Raw genomic sequence first — 24,894 nt, 5'->3', positions numbered from 1 at the left:
ATCTCTGGACTCTCCACCTCCAGGGAATTGGGTGCCCAGCACTGAACACAGTGTCAGGGATGAGGCTTCTCCAGTGAGTGCAAAGGATGCACCTTATCCTTTCTCGCCCTCTCCTCAGAGATTTGGGACATTCTTAAGTCACTATAAAGTCATTTGAGATAGTAATCCCTTGAATGTTAGATGTTAGTTTAGGATCTGCATGTGTCCTCTCTCTCCCAGACTGCCCTGTTCCACGGTGTTGTCATCTGTCTGATGTGTTTGTGTCTGAGTGGCTGAATGTTGATGTGAATGATGTCAGAGTGAGAGTGAGGTCATAGCAGAATGTGCAGGCTCTGAACCATGCTAAGGTTTCATGGAGAGGGTGTCAGTTGGAGAGATGGGACATGGGTGGTAGGCAGCGGTGGGTCCTTCTTGCAAGATCTCAAGGACTTACTAAGTAGCCTATGTAACCTCAATAAAGCAACTATATATAATGGCATACTAGAGTGACGCGAAGTGTGCTGTACAACACAGGGCACTTATCACCAGATGTTACACACAGCGTTACATATTATTATGTAGACTGCAACAAGATACTTGTAACCATTTGGATGTTGTTGAATATAGCAGCTCCTCAGAAGATGTACTGTGGAATGTGTTAGTTTTCAGTGAATTTTCTTATCTTTTAGAACAGTTTTTTTTTCTATTTTGCATTGGTCCTCTTGATTAATCCAGAGTTTTGCTCCCACCAGACTTCCTGCTTTTGAAATTGTACATCATGTTTTCTACTCCTTTTAGAGCGTCAACTCTATGAGAGATCGACATTTAATTTGAAACCTACCTCTTCTACTCTGCAGAGCCACTTAGAAATCCATAAATGGTTACTGGGCCAAGAGACGCACTTTGCGGCAACCACTTAGCCAAGGCAGATGAATGGCTTTAAGATGCCACATGCAATGTGCCATTTAGCCTCCCCTCCATGCATTGGGTTACGGGCTGACATTTGTAGAGGTGTACCAGCCCAATCCCTGTGGCTGGTGGAGCCCCAGTCATCCAGACTGAGCTCCATACCGCAGCCGGCTGCCACCAGCGCATCCAGCCCACATCACTTAGTCGAACTCTTTGAACAGTACGACGTCGTATCATAGACACCCATTTTTTTGGCAGGTGTTTTTCGAACACTTTTTGCTGAAAAAAAACAATCGTCATAAAGGGTATACAAAGGGTTCGGGTGGTCGGGAAGAGTAAAAAAAAATAGGGGAAGGCATGGGGTTTTGGGGGGGAACCCCCAGTAATATAAGAAACACATTTTGTTGAGTTTTTTCCCGCAAAAATTGTTAAGAAAAACACCTGCCGAAAAACGAGTGTCGATGATATGACTTTGCACCCTTTGAACCTACTGTTTATGGCAACAGAGGAGTTTGCGCAGAATTGTTAGGTTTTCCAGTTGAGCGTCAGATAGTGTGGGAACCTGTCATTTCACTTTGGGGGTCATATATTTCTATTCTATTCTAGTTTTAGATTTCGTTTTTTTCATTCTCCTTTCTCATGATCCTGGAAGATCCATGATGGTGAAAACCTGCTGGATAGGATCCCCCTGATCAGCAGTTACAGGTAAGGGTTATTTTTTTGATGCAAGCTCTGCTTTTATCTGTGCTGTGTATTGTGGTGTTTCTGTATTTTGCTTTCAGTGGTGAATTGCTAAAGGCATCTGCTTAACATCAGTCAAGTGAACGTCTTGAAATAAAACCATTATTACAGAAACCTGAAATGGATGCCAGAAAGGAGAAACATAAGATAAATGCCATTCAGTCGCCTTCATCATTGTATAGGAGTAAAACATGTTTCAGTGTTATCATACAGAAATCCTACTAGCATGCTGTTAATTTAATTCTCCTTTTTATTTTTCAGGTTATGTTCCCTTTGGGACTCCAGTAGTAAGTATATTTACCACATTAGCAAAGCATTACTGATGGGTGAAACAATCTGGTACTTAAGTAGTCTACCTGCCTTCATCTCCTTGCTCAAAGTGCTCTTTGCGCTGCATCCATGCCTTGGTGTTATTTACAAAGTTTAAACATGTATTTTTATTGTGAATTTATTTGAATTCATTGGGTGCTTTCGCCAAAGTGATGTTCGTAATGATATAACAAATGGCACAACTATTAAGCTAATGATGACAAACCAATCAGACAGTAAAAGAGAAGAAAAGAATCTCAGCTGTTGTTGAAGGAATTATAATTATAATTGTTCTTTTATAACACCCTTAATACCAGAGATTGGTTTCTAAGTGCAGGATCGGGATTTGAACCTGTGTTGCTTTGCGTTATCTTGCTTCCAAGACAATCACGTTGCCCCTGAGCTATCTCCCCTCCCCAAGTGGGAAGGTGAGCCTTAAGTCATGTATGAATAACATGAAGCTTCTACTTTTTGGAGCCAGAAGAGAGAAGGAACAGAAATGGGATGACGTACAGGAGGGTCTAGGAACTATACAAATTGATTTTGGGAATGTAGAGAGCGAGAAGGGCTGTGGAAATAAATGAGTGATGAGCGATAGTGGGGTGAGGCCATTGATGCATTTGGACACAATAGAGAGAATGTGAAAAAGAATACGAGCATCAAAAGGTAGAGGTGAGATAGGAGCAAGTGAGTAATTTAAGTTTGTGGAGAAAGTGAGAATGGGAGGCGGGAAAACCAATAAGGAGAGCAGAACAATTATCACTCCAAGAAAAAATATAACATTTTAAAAGAAGCTTGCTGGTGTGGAATGATAAAAAGGGCGAGCATGGTGGATATTGGACATATAGCAACGACAGAAGTGGGCAGTTACAGATATGTAGGGAAAATGAAAGAGAAGAATCAAAAATAGTTTGTAGATCACGAGGAGAGGTAGAGAAGTGGAGGGATGATGTAGGAAAAGAGAGAGAAGGGCAGTATGAGGGTGGTAGAGTTTTGTCTGGTAACAAGAGGATTTTGAAAGGGTTAAGGCAAATAAAGTGAAAGAGCATCCAGTGTTGTATGGCAGAGAGCAAGTTGGAGACAGTGGAATGGAGTCAGTGAATGAGGAAAATAAAAGAAGATTTGTGTATAGTCGGCATAGAAATGGCAAAATAAGTTATAGGAAGATATTAGAGTAGAAAGAGAAATAGTGTAAAGGGAGAATAGCAGAGGGACAAGTACAGAGCCTTGTGGAGTGGATGGGCCTCATTATAATTTTGCTGGTCCGGGAACTACAGTACCAGGCTGGTACTGTAGTTCCCGGACCAGCAAACTACAAGTTCTGCTCACGGGTGCCATTGCAGTCGCCAGGTCTGACCTGGTGGCCGTAACGGCTCCCACGAGCAGTACATGCCGGATGCACCGGCACCGTTTATAATGGTGCCGGTGCATCCGGCTTCCCTATTCCCATTGAGCCCTATGGGGCTCAAATGGGAATGGGGAAGATTTTTTTCCGGCGCCCAGGAATGGCCAAATACCGGGTCCGGCAAGGCCGTAATGACCGGGTAATTGGCCATTTCTGGGCGGTGAAAAAAAAAAATACTGGCGGCAGCCGTGCCTGTATTGCAGGCACAGCTACCACCAGCCTTCTAATGAGGCCCTATAAGGAGCCAGGAAGGAGACAGGGACACAGAGGACTCATGGTTGTGGCAATAAACATTTATTGAAACAAAAAGGGGTTGGAAGATGCCTCACTATTCCTATTCTAGGAGGTTTTTCCCTACCTCAACCAAAAAACGAATGGGTCTGACCTTTTCTCAAGATGTCCAACAAAATATGTCCTGTGTCAGTAATCCTATTCTGGCCCTCACACTCTAAAATTATGTTCCATGTGATATTTTCACCGCAAATATATCGCCATATTTTTGCAGCGAAAATAACACATGGACCCTGCGGGGGACACCCCCGCAACCCCTGCATCATTTTTTTATGTGCAAGGGACACCCCCGCAACACCCGCACCTAATATTTTCACCACCAAAAATATCGCCTATGGCCGTTCCCGATGACTATATGTTCGGCGATATTTTTGCTGGCGAAAATATTACCTGATACCTAAAATTGATTCTTAGATGTAAAGGGTATTATCGTTTGACTTTTCAAAAAGTGTTCAAATGTTCAAATCCAACGAAAAGATTCAACTCCAACAAAAAGGTTCCAAATAGACAATCTTCAAAGTTCTCAGGGACAATATTTCCTTACCCCAGCTTTCTCTTCTTCTCCAATATACAATTCAGAATCCTAAGGGCACGTATCCTCCTACGGACTCCTTTTACCATCAGTAAGAAAAAGGTATGGCTCTTCCTACAGATTCTCACAGTTCACGATCCCAAGGGCAAGTACCTTCCTTAAGTTTCGTATTACTTATACACACTTGCATCACATTATAAACATCACTGCCAGGGCCTTATGCAATCCTTTCCACAGTACTCCTCTTCACCCGGTATGCCTTTCTGCCAGGCCTTTTACACATTTGTTTGTAAGCATATACTTTCACCTGGTATACTCTCCTGCCAGGACCTTTCATACATTTACATGAGAGCATTTACATTCACCTGGTGTACTCTCCTTCCAGGACTTTCATGCATTTACTTGTAAGTGTTTTTTATTTTAGCCCACTTTTTGGCGTACCGTTCATATTTTTACTGCATTCGGCCCAGCAATGGTTCTTTCTTGTATGTAACGATTTTGTTTTCTCCCTGTTCATTCTCATTTGCCCTGCTTTCTCTTCCTTTCTTATAATGTGTGTTCAGAGACCCTTCTGCATTACTGCTTGCAGGCTTATGAGCCTTTTCATTACTTTCAAATTGGACTCTTGAGCAGCGCACACTTTCTGGCAACCCGATAACCATTTTCACTTCCCTGGGTTTACCGGGTGCTGTAAGTGTGTACCTTGCTTCTCTGCTCTCCCTCCTCTCCAGTTGCTGGCACGGCATGCGCCCTGTCAGTCAACCGTTGTATCCTCTCAGCCTCAGTACACGGCTTCCGCTTTCTCTCGCTCACGGGCTATGCACTGCCTGCCTTTTCGCTTCCTCTGCTGATATACAGCTGCGCTCCGACACGTGTTTTGCAGAATTAATTCCTCTGCTATGCCAGCAGTGTTCAGTATAGGTCTCTGTGTCCTCAAGCTTCCACAACTCTCCAACTCCTTCTCCGACTCAGCTGCTGCGACCGCAAGTTTTAAAGTTCCCAGGTTGATTGAAGAGCTTCCAACGACTAGACCATTATGTGGACTTGCCAGTCGTTATGATCATTACTCAATCTCTCTTCTTTGTCCCAGTGGTGATTGCGTCATCCCTTATAGTATTTTGAGGGAATTGATATGATACCTTACCAAGAGTGATGATTAACACTCCGGTCTTTTCCTCGTCTCAGTGATGGGTATAGGTTCCTTTGTGTCATGGTGGGGGGGGGGGGGTGTTTAAAGTATGTCTGGCAAGTGCTTGAGGGAAAATTTCACAATATGCCATGAAGGCATTGGGAATGGATGGTACTTCCCTAAAAGGGCCTTGAGGGCATGTGACTCTCTCTAGCGATGTCACCCCACGGCCAAATGTCACATTCGCCCAAGGTGGTCCTCCCTCATATAGCCACTAACAGGGTCAGGATCAGGTAGCGGCTGCGTCCCCTGGCCACCTGGGCAGAGATTATCCCAGGGAAAGGAGTGATGACATCACTAGATTAATCATATGTGCCATAGAGAAGAGGGCATGAAGGTATGTCCGTACCAAGTAACGGAGTGGGTATGGTTGGACTAGAGAGATAGGAATGGAACCATTTTAAAACTGTGTCAGAGAAACCAAGCGAGGTGAGAGAAAAAAGAAGAACCGTGTGGACTACAGTGTCAGATGGCACTGAAAGATAGAGAAGGATAACAATAGAAGATAATATCAGTATTATATAGATATTCTAAAGAAAAAACTGCTCTGTTTGTAGTGTATCCCTGTCCTTTTGGGCATATTCAGCCCCAGCCAATGGGACATCAAATATGTAGCCCTGCCTTGAAAGCCATCTTCAGATTCTAACGGCACATCATGCTTATGTGATGGGCACAGACGTCTTGTATGCTGGCTGAATAGGGGCAAATACCCTCCTCCGAGGTGTAGTCCTCTAAGAGTGTGGCAGTTAGGGCCTATGTAAAAACCTCTCTTTATTAAAGGGCCATATCAGAGGAGAGGCCCCTAGTCCCTACTGAAAAGCAGAGGCCTGAAAAATCTGTCCTAACTTCACAAGTGGCGCATTCGTCGATGTCACATACAACAATGACGACATCCCCAATGGCCATTGGACCGCATATGGCGGCATCAGACAAAACCTCATTGTTGACGGCACTGGCCACACCTACAACTCCTTTGACGGTGCCTCAGTCTACCCCTTCGTCACTGATGCCATCCAAAAAGACTGAGATGGTCAAACCACCTTGTCAACAGTGCATGGGGTGTCACCTACAATCCAATCGTCTACGCCAATGGTGTCGACACACATGACATCTCCATCTACCATTCTGTCAACAACAGTTTCGTCGTTGGTCCAGAAAAAGTCTGTGTCAACAATCTCATTGTTGTCATTGACAAAAACAAAACTGCCATCGGAAACGGGCAAAAAAATCCATGCTGCCAACGAAGACGGCCCAGTCAACACAAAAGCCATTGACTATAGTAAGGACCACATGGATGAAACAAAATATCACATAGTCGACGTAAGAAAACACATCATCAATACAGGAACTCTCATCCAAAGGAAAGGGGTCAAAACCTTCATTAACAAAACCCACAGAAACCCTGGTACAACAGTCTACTGGACAGCAGCCACTGAGCAAAAGCCACACTGAAGACAAGGTTCTCTAGGGTACAGAGGAACCACATTTAGTAATACAAATTCCAATGGCAGTGCTTTCGCAACCCGCCCCTGTATAATCCAGTGTATGAGAGGAGCATACACCAAGGGATCACCTTCCCCATCACCTGCTCCTCTGTTATGCCAAATATATTCAGAATTTGAACAGGGATATTCTCCAATCTTCTCAGATGACGACTATTCAGATCCACAGCCCCTGCCACAACCGGTAGCCCCTCAACCATCTCCAGAAATAAATCCTCAAATGCTGTTGTCACTGCAGGTACTAACTTCACTCCACACATTAATTGTGCAGCTGGACAAGTGGATGCCACTAACGGTCTGGTGCGCATTATAAATGAATAAAACAAACAAACAAACAAACAAGGCAGGCATAGCCAATAGGCTCACCAGAAAGACAGCCAAATGCTCACTAGAGATACCAGGTCCTTCTGGGTTTTCCCAACCTGCATGCACAAAGACTGGGCCTATTATCACGCCAAAGTCACCGAACAGGTAGTCAAAGAACATTAAATTATAGGCCCACCGTAGGACATCATGCTCCCCCAGACAGGCCATCAGAACGCAGACAATTACAGTCCCTCGTAGAGGATCACACTCTCTGCGCAAGTGGACACAGAAGTCAAAAAGGCCATTCTCAACTAAGTCACTGATAAGCACACATATGTCAACAATGTTACCACAAGGTTCTACACATGGTTCTCCAATACAACCACATTTTTTTCCATATAGGGAGCAAAAGGAAAGCGAACTGTCATCAACCGATACAGATGGGGACGTAGGAGAAACTGGCCCTCATTACTACTTTGGCGGTCCGGAAACAACGGTGCCGGTAATTTTACCGGCACTGTTGTTTCCGGACCGCCAAAGTATAAGTCTGGTGGGCGAGTGCCCTCCCACCCGGCAGGTCTGACTTGCCGGGCGGACCGGCACCTGCCCACAGACTTTCATGGAAACACCGGCACCGTTATTAACAGCAGGGGCATGTTTTACAATGCAAAGGAACTCTGCAAAGGCCCCCGACACAAGACAACAACAGCTCATAAAACGGGCCATACAAAAAGTACCCAAAAAACAAAGGGGAAAAGGGGACTACTCCTGCTTCTTTAGTAAAGAAAACAGATGGGATGTGGAGCCTATATTAAACCAGCATACCCTCAACAAGTTCATCAGAAAACAATAATTCAAGATGATCACATTAGCCGATGTCATCAAGGCAGTGCAACTGGGAGACTTCATGTCCCGGTCCACAAGGCCCAGAGACAGTTCCTAAGATTCACTGCAGGAAACCACAACTATCAAGTCAAGGTTCTTCTGTTTGACCGCCGGTCAGCACCAAGAACCTTCACAAAATGCTTAGCTCCAGTGGCAGTATACCTGAGTAGACCCCTACCTTAACGATTGGTTAATACGGCAAGCCCCAAGACAGGAAGTGTGGCGCACTGCATGACACACAAAGCACACGCTCTCAAGCCACTGGTATTCTCAATCAGCTACAAAAAATCATGTATTAGGCTTTCCAACAATTTGGTATTGTGAACAATCCAATGGTGTCATCACTCCTTTCACTACTGTAACCTCTCCCCATGTGGCGACAGCCGCTACCTGATCCTGACCCTAGGGGTGGCTATATGAGGGAGGATTACATGTCTGGAGACAACTTCCGGGAGAGTAGCAGGGCACCATCGACAAGGCATTCCCCATCCACACCCAATGCCTTAATGGCATATTGTTACACCGCCCCTTGTTCTCCTCGGAATGGGTACTGAAGACCTTCTAACAAGATCTGTATGTGAGCTATCAATATCTGACTTACCCACTAAGACTCATGAAACTATCTTCTCAGACTCTACTTGTAGGTAGAGTCTGAGAAGATAGTTTCATGAGTCTTAGAGGGTAAGTTATTCAGAGGTAACACCCACTTAATGACTTCTGGGAGCACTTACGCAGACTTTACATGTAAAACATTAAGACTGGACTTCCATTCCCATAACTGCAAGAATACCTCATCAACGCCCGCTCCATCAATGCGCATGCACTAGACATCCACGACCTTATTACCACCCTAGATCTAGATCTTCTAATGGTCACCGAAACTTGGCTACATGAAGCCTCAGGCCCCGCCCTATCCCTCGCTCTCCCACCTGGCTATGCCATCACGAGACAAGATCGCATGACCACCGGAGGCGGTGTCGCACTCATAGCCAAAGATTCAATCACCATCAGAAGGGCTGACAAAACTATCAACAATAACAGCGACTACCTTCAATTAAAACTCACCATCTCGCACCAATGCACCATCACCCTACACCTCATCTATCGACCACCAGGCCCCCTAGGAGACTTCCAGGCCTCCATCACCCACCTCCTGGCGGACAACCTCAAAAAGTCATCCAAAGCCATTCTCCTTGGAGACATCAACCTTGGCCTGAATGACGCCAAAGACCCTACAGCCAAAGCACTTGACACAGCTCTAGCCACCCTAGGATTCGTCAATACCATCAACAACCCCACACACGCCCTAGGCAGATCACTAGACTGGATCGCCCACCACAACTGCCCCATCACAGTCACGGGCAACACCCCCACCCCATGGTCCGACCACCACACCATCACCTTTAACATCCCCACCACTACAACCACATCCCACCCCCCTCCTCCCTTGCCTCCTGCCCTTACAAGGAGTGCCCGTCAACTGACCAAAGAAAGACTCCTACCCTTCTTACAGGGACCTGCCTTCACAGCCCCATTCTCCAACGACCCGGAAACTCTGGCAAAAAATTATGATACGGCCATCACAGCAGCAATCAATACCATCGCCCCACTTAAACTTCGGAAAACCAAACCCACTAGACACGCTAATGCGTGGTTCACCCAAGACCTTCTAAAACTACGCTCCGACAAACGGGCAGCATTAGCTCTTTGGCAAACATCACGGGATGAGAAAGACAAACTCAACTTCAAATCCCTTGCAATTAATTACAAGAAAGCCATCATTAAAGCCAAAGCTAAATCCTTCGAAGAGAGAATTGCTGAGGCCAAGTCGAACACCAAGGAAATGTTCACCATTTTCAGGGAACTTGAGAACCCCACCCCCACCCCCCAAAACTTCACTAAGGACAAAGAATGGTGTGACAACATCCAAACAGCCATGCGCAATAAGATCAGCTCTCTCCAAGCCAAAATCTTGAACACCAAACTAACACTCTCCACCCACACTACACCCTCCCCACCACCACTGCCCCCATCACCCACTGAGGCCCCACCCACCTTCTTGTTTAAAACCGTCCAAGAAAACGACATGATCAACATTATGAAAAACATAAAACCCTCCAATTGCAAAGGCGACCCCTGTCCTGCCTCCATCATCAAAGACTGCGCAGACACCTTGGCCCCTTTTCTAACAGCCTTTGTCAACGCCTCCTTCACCACTGGGAGAGTCCCCGCCTGCCTAAAGGAAGCATGGGTCCGACCCCTCATAAAGAAACCCACACTTGACCCCACCTCCCCTAATAACTACCGCCCCATCACCACTGTCCCTTTCCTCCTCAAGATTCTAGACAAAGCAGCCTACCTGCAGGTCCAGCACTTCCTCGAAGAACAGAACCTCCTTGGACTGAGACAATCCGGCTTTCGCCCTAGGCATGGGACAGAGACCGCCCTACTCGACCTAAAAAACCAAATGGACGACGCAAGGGACCAAGGCAAACCTGTCTTGCTCCTTCTCCTGGATCTCTCGGCAGCTTTTGATCTTGTAGACCACGACATCCTCTGCCACCACCTCTCCTCCACAGCCAACTTCTCTCAAGAAGCCATTACATGGATCACCTCCTTCCTCCAAGGCAGGACCATGCAGGTCTTCTCTGACCTAGCCACTGCATCACCCTCTATCATGCTATGTGGGGTGCCCCAAGGCTCCTGCCTCTCCCCCATCCTCTACAACATCTTCACCCGCCCCCTCTTCCTCATCCTTGACGCCATGGGCATCTCTTACACCAACTACGCCGACGACACACAGATCCTTCTCACTCTGACAGGCGACTATGACACAGACTCTGCTACCCTCAACAACATCTACAACACAATTCAAATGTGGATGGCTATCAACGGCCTCTGCCTTAACTCCGACAAAACTGAGCTCCTACTCGTAGGCTCCCCTGACACCATCAAGAAACTTGACGCTCAGTTCAGCCATTTCACCATTGACTCAATCACGATCCCAGTACTTGACACGGTAAAAACACTAGGCGTCTACTTAGACTCCAATCTATCCATGACCAGACAAGTAAACGCCATTGCCTCCTCGGCCGCTTACCATGCAAAACTCCTTAACGCAATCAGACCTTATCTGTCAAAAGACACCTGCACTAACATAGCCAGGGCCATAACCGGCTCGCGACTTGATTACTGCGATATTCTTTTCCTTGGGACCTCCAACAAAAATCTTGAGAAGCTCCAAGTAATACAGAACAGTGCCCTACGCGCTGCACAAGGCATTGCCAAGAGAGAGCACATCACCGCTGCCAGAAAAGCTTCCCACTGGCTCCCCATAAAGGAGAGGATCCTATTCAAGGCTCTAAGCATCACCCACAAATGTGTCCATCTTGCCGCCCCAATGTACCTTTCGCAGAGGATCCACCTGGTCTCCTCCACAAGACCCACTAGATCACCCTATGCCAGCATGCTCTCAGTACCCAGGGTAAAAAGGACCAGAGCAGGGGGCTCCAGTTTCCCGTACCTCGCTGCCGTACACTGGAACACCCTCCCTAGCTCCCTGCGCTCTGAACCTTCACTGACCGCCTTTCGGAAAACCCTGAAAACGACCCTGTTCATCTAACAATTACATGGCCTAGCCCTCATAATTGTATTGTATGATGTATTATGTGATATATCTGATCACAGGTCACTGCCTTACTGTAACCCAAGGCACAACCTGCTCACATTGTAACTAAGTCTTCCTTGCAAGTAACAGTGCCACAATGCCCCTGGGCTGCCTGCGCGCTATATAAATTTAATAAATAAATAAATAAATAAATACCTATGCCCAAGACATTTAAACAGCAGAAGCAGCTGACTGAGGTGACTTCTGGAGGGATAAAGCTGCTTCTCTCTGTAAGGATGAGAGACCATGGGGTAACAAGGAGTTCCAGTGAGCCATACGGTTCACAGAGAAAGAAGAGGAAATCTGACCACGAGAGAGAACACGCTGCAGGAAAGCCAGAAGCCAATGCAGGTGGGAAGCGGCAGCGTTTGCCTTACCGAAGCATGGCATGAAGCAGAAGGGCCCATCAGGAACCACGAGAGGCACAGAAACTGACGAGCGAAGATGACGAGACGGGAAGGGATGCCAAATGACTGCCACTCGCTTACCAAGAGGATGAACAAAGTACGCCAGCAAGAACCAGTTAGTCCACAGAATTGAAGCAGGGACACTGGGGCATATTGGCAGACAGGCCAAAGGTGAATAATTGTAAAGGAAGCAAATGAAGTACTTGAAAGAGAAGGAACTAGTGAACATTTGGTTAAAAAGGAAAACAGACGAAAAGCAACAGACTTTCAAGAATGTGAATGTATGCAATACACATTTAAGAATAGCACTGGCAGGATAGTGTACCAGGCAGATAGAGTATTAGATATAGCAAGCACAAGAAAATATTACGTTTGAAAGCGTGTGCAGAACCCACATGAGAAAAGCCCTGGAAGGAAAGTATACCAGGCAAAGTAAAGCTGCAAGTGTGTGCTTTTAAGAAACCCTGGCAGGAAAAGTATACAATGCAGTTGCAAGTGTGTTTAAGAAAAGCACTGGCAGGAGAGTATACCAGGCAGTTGCAAGTGTATTTAAGAAAGCCCTGGCAGGAAAGTACACCAGGCAAGTGTAAGTGTGTTAGCAAAAGAAAGCCCTTGTAGGGAAACGCACCAGGCAAGGACAAACTTAACAGTGCATCACCCAAAGGGGTCCTGAGAAGGATATATGTGGACTAGCCAAAGGCTTTGTGAAACCAATGAGAAGAGAACAGGAGTGAAAACCTGGCAGGGAAGTACACCAGGTATCCTCACAAGATAAAGATAAAGCCCCAAGTTGTTTTGTGTACCAGTTGTGTTGTGGATAAAGGGAAACCTGAGGAACTGATATCTTTGAATATACAACAGAGGGAAGAGGGAAGAGAAATCCTGGGGAAGAAAATCACCCCCTGGAATAAGGAACGTTATCCTTCTGGAACTTTTATGTTGGAGTTACGCATTTTCATTTTCCTTTTTGAACATTTATAAAATCACTGAAGGCCAAAAACATTACCCTTTTCACCTTAGTGTTTATTTTGTTAGAATGTAAGGGCCTTGGCCACTTGATGGTTTTGCTTCGCACATTCTGACATTGACAGACTCTTAGTTTTAGGTAGGGAATCACCTCTTGGAGCAGGGCCAGAGAGGCATTTCTCCACCCCTTTTATTTTAATAAACGTTCCAAAACCATGAATCCATTGTGGCAGAGTTTCATTCATGGCTCCTCACAGTATTCTTGGGAGCACTGTTTGCAACCAGCAAAGGCTGGATCCCACCCTCACAAGAAAGTGCAAGGTCTATTCCTCCCCTCATATCCGCATTACTGCCAGGAAAATTTCCTGTCAGTAACGAAGTGCATGCAGCTTCTGTGCACCATGTCATTGTGCATTCTACTCATTCCTCATTGCAGACTGCGGATGAGATGGTTACAAGAGTTCCTGTAAGTCCTGTGGTCTCAAATACACGAACATAGAACGACAAAGTTCAGATCACGGCATGCATTGCTCACCAACTTCAGAGGTGGGCCAACCCCCACCATAACACAAAAGCGATCCCTCTGCAAGAAACCCATTTTAAACATACGATAGTAATGGACGCGTCCTTAACAGGATGGGGCGCACATGCGGGAGACCAGTGCATCTAGGGACAATGGAATTCCGGGAAAATACATTTGCACATAAATGTTCTGGAGCTGAAAACTGTATTTCAAACGCTCCACTCATTCCAACCAGCGCTCGCTCAAGGAAACAGTGGTAATGGTATTAACAGACAATATCACCACCATGTACTATATAAAGAAGCAAGGCAGTACCCGGTCCATCAATAGAGGTACATGCATTGTGGCATTGGGCAAACAGCAAGCACATAACACTACAAGCCTTTCATCTACCAGGCGAGCAGAACATACTCGCAGATCGGCTCAGCAGGGCAACAAACCAATGCCACGAATGGCAACTATCAGACAAACTGCTGAAAGAGGTGTTCAAACAATGGGGCCCTCCACCAATAGACCTCTTTGCAACACAACAAAAAAAGAAGTGCCTCTGCTTTGCCGGCAGATCAATAGGGCTCTCTGAGAGACTCCTTCACACTGTCCTGGGATGGGATGTTCGTGTAAGCGTTCCTTCCCATTCCAGCAATAGTTATCCAAATGATGTCCTTGTACCAGTGCAAAATCATTCTATTAGCCCCGGTGTGGCAAACCTGGTATTCGGATTTCCTTCACCTAATGCAGGAATGTCCCATTCCATTGGGACAAGCCCCAGACTTTCTCTTGCAGAACAACAAACAAGTCTTACACCATGATCTGGGATCCCTGCATCTCAACTCATGGCTACTGATTTCAAAGAGTTTGTCCACATACCAATATCTCATGATTGTCTAGAAATCCTTAAGGTGCTAGAGGGAAGTCCACTAACAAGTTCTACGGATACAAATGGACTTGTTTCTGTAAATGGTGTAACCAGGAACAACTAAACCCTTTCAACATCACACCACATTACTTGTTGCCATACCTACTAAAACTAGCAAAGATTGGTTTATCCCATTCCATGAAGGTACACCTGTCAGCAATTTCAAGATATAATAGACGGGAAGGGCTCTCCCCGCTCTATAGTCGAATGTATCATAAAGCATTTCATGAGGGGGCTGTTTCACACATAAACACCACGTAAAAACAAATTCCACCGCAATGGAGCTTAAATATAGTGTTGACTACGCTCAAGAAGTCCCTGTTTGAACCCATGGCTCCAAAACACATCAGATATGTATCTTGGAAGGTGGCGTTCATCCTAGAAGTGACCTCGTTCAGAAGAACATCTGAAATATAAGCACTATCTATAAAAGGGCCATTTCCCCGTTTTACAAGAGACACAGTGATTTAAGGACTAACCACCGTTTCATCCCAAAAGTACTCACAGATTTTCATTTACATTAGGCAATAGAGTTGCCAGCTTTCATCTGAACTCCATGAATGCCTGCGGAGATAGCTCTTCATTCCTTAGACCTTTGTAGAGCCATAAAGGTTTATATAGACCGGACAAAATCCTTTAGATCACATCACAACTATTTGTGGCGTTTGGACCTCCTACCAAAGGTATCTCCAAACAAGGCATAGCCCGGTTGGTCACATCCTCAATTTCCTGAAGTCAGCAGAAGCAAAGAAACCCCTTCAGGGTCCACTTTGCGCCCATTGCACGAGAGCAGTGGGAGCATCGGCGGCAATGCGGGCAGGGATTCCACTAGCCGACATATGCAAAGCAGCTCCCTGGGCAGTGTCCCACACGTTTGCGAGGCACTATTTCAGCACCTAGATGCCTTTCGGTCATAGTCCGTGTTTTATACATTTTATAATAATATTAATAACTATTGTCTAGAAGGGCAGAACAAAGCAGAAGCCAGAGTTGGGAGAACTGTGCTGCAGCGCCTATTCTGAAAAAATAGGCCTTTCCCCCTGTACACCACAGTTTCTGCATGTAACTGCTGTCTATTCTATTCAAATCATGTGAATCCATGAAAGATCCAATGCAGGAGAAGGAGTAAGTTGCCTATGTTTATCTGTAGCTCATGTTCTCCGGCATTGGCACCTTTCATGGATTCACATGCGCCCTCCATCCTCCCTGGGGTGAAAGGCTTCAGTAGAAGTAGCTAATCTGGGGTTAGACTCTGACGATGTCTCTCATGGTGGGGCTACATACTCGACATCCAATTGGCTGGGGTGGAATAAACCCAAAAGACAGAGATAGACTAGACAACAGAGCTGTTTTTTCTCTATTATATATATATTATACTGGGGTTACCAAGGGTTCCCAGACTGAACGGAATATTCAAAGCATGTGAAACTTACCCCTTCTCCAATGGTTATTTTAATCATAGGTCTGACTGGGAAGGCACTTTTAGGGGGCTATGCTTATGTTTCATAGGCTGTTCCATCATCTGGTTAATTGCCATAATTTACTGTAAATATCCTCTGGCGTCCTTATGTTTTTGTGGAGTTTTTCCTTCCTTTGGTATTAGTTCTATAAAGTCATTGACCTGTTCCCATTTGTGAGGTGTGTGACGATTCACTAAGTGTTGTCACTTCTCCCCAAGGGGTAGCCCCTTCTCATGAGGCTAGGGAGGTGAGGCGGCTACCCAATTTTCCCCCTAGGGGCGGTTTAATGCGGGAGGACCTCATGGGGAGGGACTCCCCTACTGGGGATGAGGATAACCACCTGGAAGATCGGCGGCATAGCAACCAAACCTTCCCGAAACCTCTATTACCCTTTCACACCGATCTGACTGATACATCCAAATGCTCTTGTAACATCACATCAGCTTCACCAACTGAGACGAAGATCATCCGAGACATAAAGATTACTCCCAAGGCAAGTACTCGGAAGAGGTAGCCCTTAGGAGTTATGAAGAGTAGCCCAGGGAACTGAATGAACTATTCTAGAGCTGTGCAGGAAAGTGTTCACATGACTAACATACAAACAGAAAAATGACTAGACGAGAGTGGGAAGGAGAGCAGCACTGAAGATAGCCTAGCCCTGGAATGAATACAAGCTAACAGAAAATAATGACAATAATCTCCTTCGTGGCAGTACTTGGTAGGAGAGTGAACCAAGTGGGCCTATCACTATGAGGGAGTGAAACAAGGGTTTGGAACCCAAGCAAGATAAAGGTCTGGAACCTGAACCAGCACCAAGCAAATATTGGAGTGAGTCACCATCTAGACAGTGGCAGAGATAAACCCATTGGCGAACAGGAAAGGGTCTGGGACCCTGTCCAGCACAACAGTGGAAACTAGGAGATCAGTGGCCATGTAAGAAGGGTCTGGGATTCCAATTGAAGTAAACCAAAGCATAGTGGAAGTCTTCCTCATTATAGTGGCAGAGATAAATCCAATAGTAGGATCTGGAATCCTAACAAGATTTGGGACACAGATGAAAATAGGTCACAGAGAGAGTGATTATGAAGCAGAAAGCAGTACGAATGAACTGTATCAAGCTATACCAGGAGAAGGGAGTCACTTTCCTGTTACCAAAACAGAAGCTATGATCGAGACGCCAGGGAAAGGGAGTCGATCCCCTTGGCTTTGCGTTGAACTGTGCTAAAGCAGACCAGGAAAAGGGAGGCATTCTCTTCGTCTTGAACGTAGAGTCGATTTGGAGATGCCAGGGGAAAGGAGTCAATCCCCCTGCCCTTGTTGTGAATTATAACAAACCATACTAGGGGAAGGGAGTCAATCCCCCTGCCCTTGCTGTGAATTATAACAAACCATACTAGGGGAAGAGAGTAATTCCCTGTGGTTACATTGGAAGTTGTACAGAGCCACACCAGGAGAAGGAAGCCACTCTCCTGGAGAGAACATTGTGTAAAGACTGTCTGAAAATTGCAGGCCTTTGAAGGGAGTCATTCCCCCAGGTATATTTGTTTTGAAGGAACATTTTCATGGGATTCCATCCAAAAAGCAGTGGTAGGGACCCATTATCCTTAAAGTAGGAAGTTTCTGTTAGTTCCCTTTATAGTTGTAGTGTGAGGGACAGCCTTAGGTTTTTTTTTCCTTCTTTATATAGGCATTCTTTTATAAATTACAAAAATAACAACATTCCCCTCCCTCTCTCTTAATTCCCTTTACCCTCTGCCCCTCAATCGTCCCCTGCCCGTGTTGTCAAATATCTACACCTCTAGTGCTGAATGTACAGCTATAACACTATATATCAACATTCTTAGTTGTTCAAGCAATCCCTAATATACACAGTTTCTGTGGACAGTACATTACATGATAGTCCTTATGTAAGATGTCTAGCACTTCTTTCCAGTCTTCAGGGAAAGCAGAGTAGTCCCCCTGTATTGAGCATGTCATCCATGCCATCGCTAAAAAGTTCCAAACTTTGGTGAACCATTCCGTGACATGTTTTTTTTTTCATTTTCAATGTGTTAGCTATCGCTAACAAAGCAGCCAATTGCAGTATTACATATGCCTTTTGTGTATCATTCGGTTGCTGCCTAAAGTCTTCTTCCGGTAACATTAAAAGGCATGTGCAGGGGAACCATTTCTAACATATAATTATTCACTGCTTCCCAAAATTGAGCCAAAAGTGGGCACCTCCACCATACATGTTCCATTGTCCCACCCCTCCGCACTTTCTCTAGCATTTGTCTGTCAATGATCATTTCATTTGCCCCAAACTTGCCGGGGTATAGTGCCATTGCACCATTATTTTGATCCAGAATTCTCAGATTGTATTGATCTAGTGAGTTCTGGAATTTTCCATAGATTTGCCCTTTCTAAGTCTGAAATCTCTTCCCCCAAGGTTGTTTGCCAGCGTTGCCTATAGCAAGGTGGCACTTAACCTTCCGCCTCCCGCATCAATTTATGTAGATTCGAGATGAGGGCTTTGTCCCCTAGATCCGAGGTTACAAAACTTTCTAGGGGTGTTAACTCTCTTACCGCTGCAGCATGACCCAGCGGGCGAGAATCCAGTGCCTCACTTGATAATATTGAAATCTTGCCTTTTCGGATTGGCCAAGCTCTTGTTTCCATTGTGTGAATGGTTTAACCTCCTCCCCCTGAAACATATTTCGAGGGGATTGGGTCCTCCGACATATTCCATATCTATGACATGTAATCACCACAGCTGTGCTGCTTCGGAAACTTTTTTCGGCGTCTGCGTCCTGCGTCGATGACGTCGATGCGCCGTCGTCGAGGGCCTCCTCCGACGTCCGACGTCATCCGATGTGATAAGTAGGACACACGACGCCTGTAGCCTCAGTTCCGTTTTTTCCGCGAACGTGTTGCTTCGTGATTCTCGGTTCACGCCTCGACTCTTTAGAGTTCGGTTCTTCGAACCTGTTTGTTTTGTGAGAAATCCTTCGTGTGAAGATGTCTTCTACTTCGTCTTCGACCCCGCGTCCGGGTTTCAAGAAGTGCGGGGAGTGTGGGATCCAAGATGTCGGTTACGGACTCGCACGACGCCTGCCTCTGGTGCCTCGGGGAGGCCCACGACACGGATGACTGTATCGACTGCCAGTCGCTCACGTCCAAAGCCTTACGCGAACGTAAGAAGAAGTTGTCGGTAGGTCGGGTGTCCAAGCCCAGGAAGTCGAAATCTGCGGGGCTTTCGACGGATGATTCGAGGGGTGACTCTCCGCGTCATCGTCGGAAGTCTCGTGGGTCTCCTTCTAGGAGTCGGTCTCGCCACTCCTCAGCCTCTTCGAGGCATTCTCGGAAGCGCCGACACCGGTCGTCTTCCAGGTCCTCTTCGGAGGACTCTGCCCGGCACGTCGCTTACCCCACCAGCCGTGCGACGCCGGAGGAATGGGCTTCCTTCGGGAAGAAAATGCTGGCGATTCTTGAGTCGCAGGGTACTAAGCCGTCCGCGCCCCCGAGTGGGGTCGGCTGTGAGAGGTCGAGAGACACCGCTCGCAAGAGTGGTCGGCACGAGTCACGGGAGAGGTCCCGTTCGGACAAGGAGACTCGTTCTCGCCGTACCCGTTCCAGGTCCCGGTCCTCGACGCGTTCGAGACCGTGTGCACGTGTGAGGTCTTTGAGGAAGACATCGACGTCTGAGGCGTCGAGGGCGTCGACAGGCTTTCTCGAGGCTCCGGCTCCGAGGAAGTCGTCGAAGCCGTCGACGCTCAGGTCGTCGAGGGACACGCTCGGGGCTTCGGCCTCGAGGGCTGTGTCGACGCCGCCGATGCTGGAGGCGCTGCATCTGACGTCGATGCCGATTTCCTCGACGTCGACGCCGATCCTCTCGGCGCCGATGCCGGTTTTCTCGACGCCGGCGCCGATTCGCTCGCCGCCATCGACGCCTTTCGTGTCGGAGGTACCCCGTGGCACGGGAGTACCCCCTAGGAAGGCTCTGGTTAAGAGCAAGCACTCTCGGGTGCCTTCTTTTCGCCACCTGGACTATATTTCAGAGGCGGATGAGGATTCTGATGGCCTGGTTCCTAGTCAGGTTCCAGATGAAATTGTCTCGGGCCATAGTCAGTTTGAGGATTTGAGACAGTCACTGCATGATGCCAGTGGACTGGACACCTCTCCGGAGGTGGAGTTTTGTAGGCCTGAGCCTGGCTCTCATGCCGATTCCTCGTACCAGCGCCTTATGGCTAGGGTTTCTGAGTACTTGGGATGGTCTGCTCCCCCAGGGGAGTTTGTACAGGATGATCTGACGGACATCCTTGATGTTGGTCCCCCAACTGATCCGGTACTGCCGTTCCATATGGCTTTACAGAGAAGGGTGGCGGCGGCTTGGACTGCTCCGGAGAGTCTCCCGGCGGTAGGCAGATCCTTGTCGCGAAAATACCGTCCAGCCAGTAGTGACCCCTGCTACTTGACCAGGCACCCCACTCCGGAGAGTTTGGTGGTGCAGGCGGCCACGGCCCCGGCAAAGCAGGCGTCGTACCCTACCATCCCTCCTGATAGGGACGACAAACGTTTTGATGGCTGGGCGAAGAAAGTGTTTTCTTCTGGTAGTATGGCGCTTCAGGCGGCCAACTCCATTTGTGCCTTGTCTCGTTTCACACACACTCTGTGGAACTGTGTTGCGTTAGCGGCTGAACATATTCCCGAAGGGGACGAACGGGATGGTTTCCTTTCTATGGTCCAGGATGGTAAGGATGCCATGTGTGAGTCCGTTCAGTCGGGTTTGGACTTAGCTGAATGCGTCAGTAGGTCCATGGTGGCGAGCACCGTGATACGCAGGTTTGCGTGGTTGCGGAAGTCGGGGTTTGCTCCTGATGTGCAGTCTCGGCTCCTCAACATGCCCTTTGACGGTGTACGCCTTTTTGGCAGCAAGGCTGACGAGAGCCTTGAGAGGTTGCAGACCTCGAAAGCTGCAGCAAAGTCGTTGGGCGCTGCAGTTCGCCAGCCTCTGCCTTTTCGTCCTAGGGGACAGCAGTGGAGGGGTGGTTCCTTTCGCTATTACTCGTCCTTCAGTAAAGCGAGAGGAGCTGGCAGTCAAAGAGGCCAACGCAGGGGTACCAGAGGTGGACGACAGGGTACCCGTGGTGCCAAGGCCGCTCGGGCAGTTGCCTCTTTGCCCTCAGGTAACGCCGCAGCCGCTCCCATTCAGTCATGAGGCCATGTCCCATGGTTCGCCGATTGGGGGAAGGCTGGCGCAGCATCTTGTAGAGTGGCAAGCCATTACTTCAGATGTGTGGGTTCTGGAGATCATATCCCACGGCTACTGTCTTCCCTTTCGGCACAGGCCTCGCGACAATCCACCGGGGAACCTCTCTTTGCAGAGTCCGGATCCGCTCCTTGCGCAGGAAATTCAAGCCCTGCTGGAGAAAGGCGCCATAGAACTGGTGCCTGTAGCGGAGAGGAACAAGGGATGGTATTCCCCTTATTTTTTGATTTCGAAGAAAGACGGGGGATTGAGACCCATCATGGACTTGCGCGGTTTGAACAAACTCCTCAGGAAGGACAAGTTCAAGATGGTTACTCTCTCTCAAGTCCTCCAGGCCCTTCAGCTTCAGGACTGGTTGGTGTCACTCGACCCCAAGGATGCTTACTTCCATGTGCCGATCCATCCCAAGCACAAGAAGTACCTGAGGTTCGCGGTTGGCGACTCGCACTTTCAGTTTCGGGTCCTGCCGTTCGGATTGACCTCCGCCCCGAGGGTTTTCACCAAGCTCATGGTGGTGGTGGCAGCGCATCTCAGGCAAGGGGGGATTCACGTCTACCCCTACCTGGACGATTGGTTGATCAGGGGGAGCTCTCCCGAGCAAGTCCTGGATCATCTGTCGTCACCTGCCACTCCCTTCACAGGCTGGGCTTCTCCCTCAATTTAAAGAAGTCCCATTTGACGCCAACACAGCGGCTCCAGTACATCGGAGCAGTGCTCGACACTTCCCTGGGGCAGTGTTTTCCTCCCCAGGTGAGGGCTCTTCACATTCGGCAGATGGTGAACAAGTTTCAGCATGCCCAGACGCTCCCAGCGTTCGAGTTCTTGAGGTTGCTCGGCCTCATGGCATCCTGCATTCTTCTGGTGCCAGAGGCTCGCCTGCGGATGAGATCTTTGCAGTGGGCGCTCAAGACGCAATGGTCGCAGTCCTCCGGCAGGATGTCGGACCCGGTTCAGGTGCCGCCCTCGGTCGCCCAGGACCTTCTGTGGTGGGCCGTCGAAGGCAACTTGATGAAGGGGGCTCCATTTTGGCTTCCCTGTGACGATCGTGACGGATGCATCCCTCACGGGTTGGGGAGCTCATGCCAACGGGCTGACAGTCAGCGGTCGTTGGTCTCCGTCGGAGTCCAGACTCCATATCAATCTGTTGGAGCTGAGGGCCGTCAGGCTTGCCCTGAAGGCTTTTCTGCCGACTGTGCGAGGAAAAAGTGTCCTGATCCTGACGGACAACACAGTGGCCATGCACTACCTCAGCAAAAAGGGGGGGGCAGGGTCACTTCCTCTGTGCAGGGAGGCGATGCAGCTCGAGTTCTGGGCCATCCAGCAGGAAGTTTCGATCTCGGTAGTTCATCTGGCCGGAGACGAAAACGTGACGGTGGACGCTCTGAGCAGGCAGAGCACGATCTCTCACGAGTGGGAGTTGGCTCAGGAGATTCTCCTGGAGATCTTCGCCCTGTGGGGGACCCCTGAAGTGGATCTCTTCGCCTCCAGTGTCAACCGGAAGTGCGAAAGGTTTTGCTCACGGGAATTTCCTCCAAAAGAAGCCTTAGGAGACGCGTTCGTGGTGGAGTGGTCATTCCCGCTGCTGTACGCGTTTCCTCCAGTCCCCGTCATCCCGCAAGTGCTGCGGAGGCTACGGAAGTTCGGTTCCCGGATGATCCTCATTGCTCCGGCGTGGGCTCGGAGGACGTGGTACCCGGACCTTCTCGACTTGTCCATCTGCCCTCCGCGTCGTCTTCCCTACCGAGACGATCTGCTCTCACGGGAGGGGGGTCAGGTTCTCCATCCAGAGGTCAGATCCCTCAACCTTCACGCTTGGCTTCTGAAAGGTTGAGGTATAGGGATTGGGACCTCCCTGAAGACGTGATGGAGGTGTTGCTTTCGGCCCAAAGGCCAGCAACAAAGTCTCTGTACCGTTGCCGTTGGCGTAAGTTCTGCGACTGGTGCAGAGTTCAGAATGTGGATCCTTTTGCATGTGACATCCCCATGGTTCTGTCCTTTTTACTTTCTTTGGCCCACAGGGGCTTGCAAGTGGGTACCATTAAAGGTTACCTGGCGGCGCTGTCCATCTTTAAGCGCTCGTCTGAAGAGTGTTCTTACTTTAAAATCCCTTTAATTTCACAGTTTCTGAAAGGGCTCACTAATGTGTTACCTCCGTCACCTTTCCTGGTGCCCGGTTGGGATTTAAACCTTGTTCTTAAGTTTCTTATGGGTGCTCCGTTTGAGCCTTTACATTCTTGCCCTTTGAGGCTGTTAACTCTGAAAACTGTGTTTTTAGTTGCCGTTACTTCCGCTCGCAGAGTGAGTGAGTTACAGGCACTTTCAGTTAAGCCACCCTTCACTGTTTTTCACAAGGACAGGGTTGTCCTTAGAGTTCGTCCTTCTTTTCTTCCGAAGGTAGTGACGGAATTTCATTTGGCCTAGAAGGTTGTTCTTCCGGCATTCTATCCTCCTCCGCATCCTGGTAAGGAAGAGGAGAGGCTCCATAGGCTTGATCCTAGGAGAGCTTTAAGCTTTTATGTTTCACGCATGTCCCGGGTCAGAGTGGACGATCAACTCTTTATTGGTTACGCTGGAAAGCGTTTGGGGCAAGCTGTGACGAAACAGACTTTGTCTCGCTGGATTATTTTGGCCATCTCGGAGTGCTACTGCTTGGCGGGTAAGGACCCACCGGCTGGCTTGCGGGCCCATTCTACCAGGGGTATGGCTGCGTCTACTGCCCTGCAGAGGGGTGTCCTATTCGCAACATCTGTGATGCAGCCACCTGGGCTTCAGTACATACATTTGTACGTCACTATTCCCTCGATTCCATCCGAGCACAGGATCTGGCCTTTGGCAAGGCGGTCCTTTGCTCTGCTATTTGATTGGCTATTCTAAATTTTGATTCTAAATTCTTTCCCTCCTCCTTGCTCTGGTACTGCTTTGGGAGTCTGTCATAGATATGGAATACGTCGGAGGACCCAATCCCCTCGAAGAACAAGTTACTTTCTTACCTGGTAACATTCTTTCGATGGGATGGTCCGACGACGTATTCCATATCGCTCCCGCCCTGCCTTCCCCGCTGCAGAATTTCTTTTGCGATTGCAGCTTACGTTCCGAAAGGCTTTGTGTCTGTTTGGCAGTTGACTAGTGTCACACGTTCTGGGGGAAAAAACTACAACTGAGGCTACGGGCGTCGTGCGTCCTACTTATCACATCGGATGACGTCGGACGTCGGAGGAGGCCCTCGACGACGGCGCATCGACGTCATCGACGCAGGACGCAGACGCCGAAAAAGTTTCGGAAGCAGCACAGCTGTGGTGATTACATGTCATAGATATGGAATACGTCGTCGGACCATCCCATCGAAAGACCGTTACCAGGTAAGAAAGTAACTTGTTCCTCGAAGTTTTCCACAGCCTGCCAGTTTCCATTCCTTGAATGCGTTGGGCTCTTGGACCAGGGTAAATTGTGGATTAAAGAATAAGGGGGTCAGTGGTGAGGGATATGTAGTCCAATCATACTTTTTAACTGCTGTGTCTCATATTTCCTCTGTAACTCCTGTTATGTGGCTTGCATGTATGTTTTCGGGGCGGTCATTTTTCGGGAGCTATAACACTTCCTGAAGTCTAGGTCCCCCCACTGCCTGTTCCATATGTATCCATCTTTTCTCTGACTCACTC

At 48.0% G+C, this 24,894-nt stretch overlaps 1 protein-coding gene across 1 annotated transcript in view; it reads left to right on the top strand.

Annotated features, from left to right (window-relative positions):
• Nucleotides 1–24,894, top strand: part of SFXN5 (sideroflexin 5) — a 1,920,751-nt gene that overhangs the window by 869,345 nt on the left and 1,026,512 nt on the right. The window contains exon 6 of the mRNA XM_069632305.1: nt 1,891–1,916. Coding sequence (XP_069488406.1) covers nt 1,891–1,916 — 26 coding nt within the window. The remainder of the gene's footprint in view (nt 1–1,890; nt 1,917–24,894) is intronic.

Source organism: Ambystoma mexicanum, chromosome 6q (genome assembly GCF_040938575.1).
Source record: "Ambystoma mexicanum isolate Mex_15411 chromosome 6q, UKY_AmexF1_1, whole genome shotgun sequence".
NCBI lineage: Eukaryota > Metazoa > Chordata > Amphibia > Caudata > Ambystomatidae > Ambystoma > Ambystoma mexicanum.
Note: the sequence above shows the minus strand (reverse complement) of the source record. Positions and strands in the feature narration are given on the sequence as shown.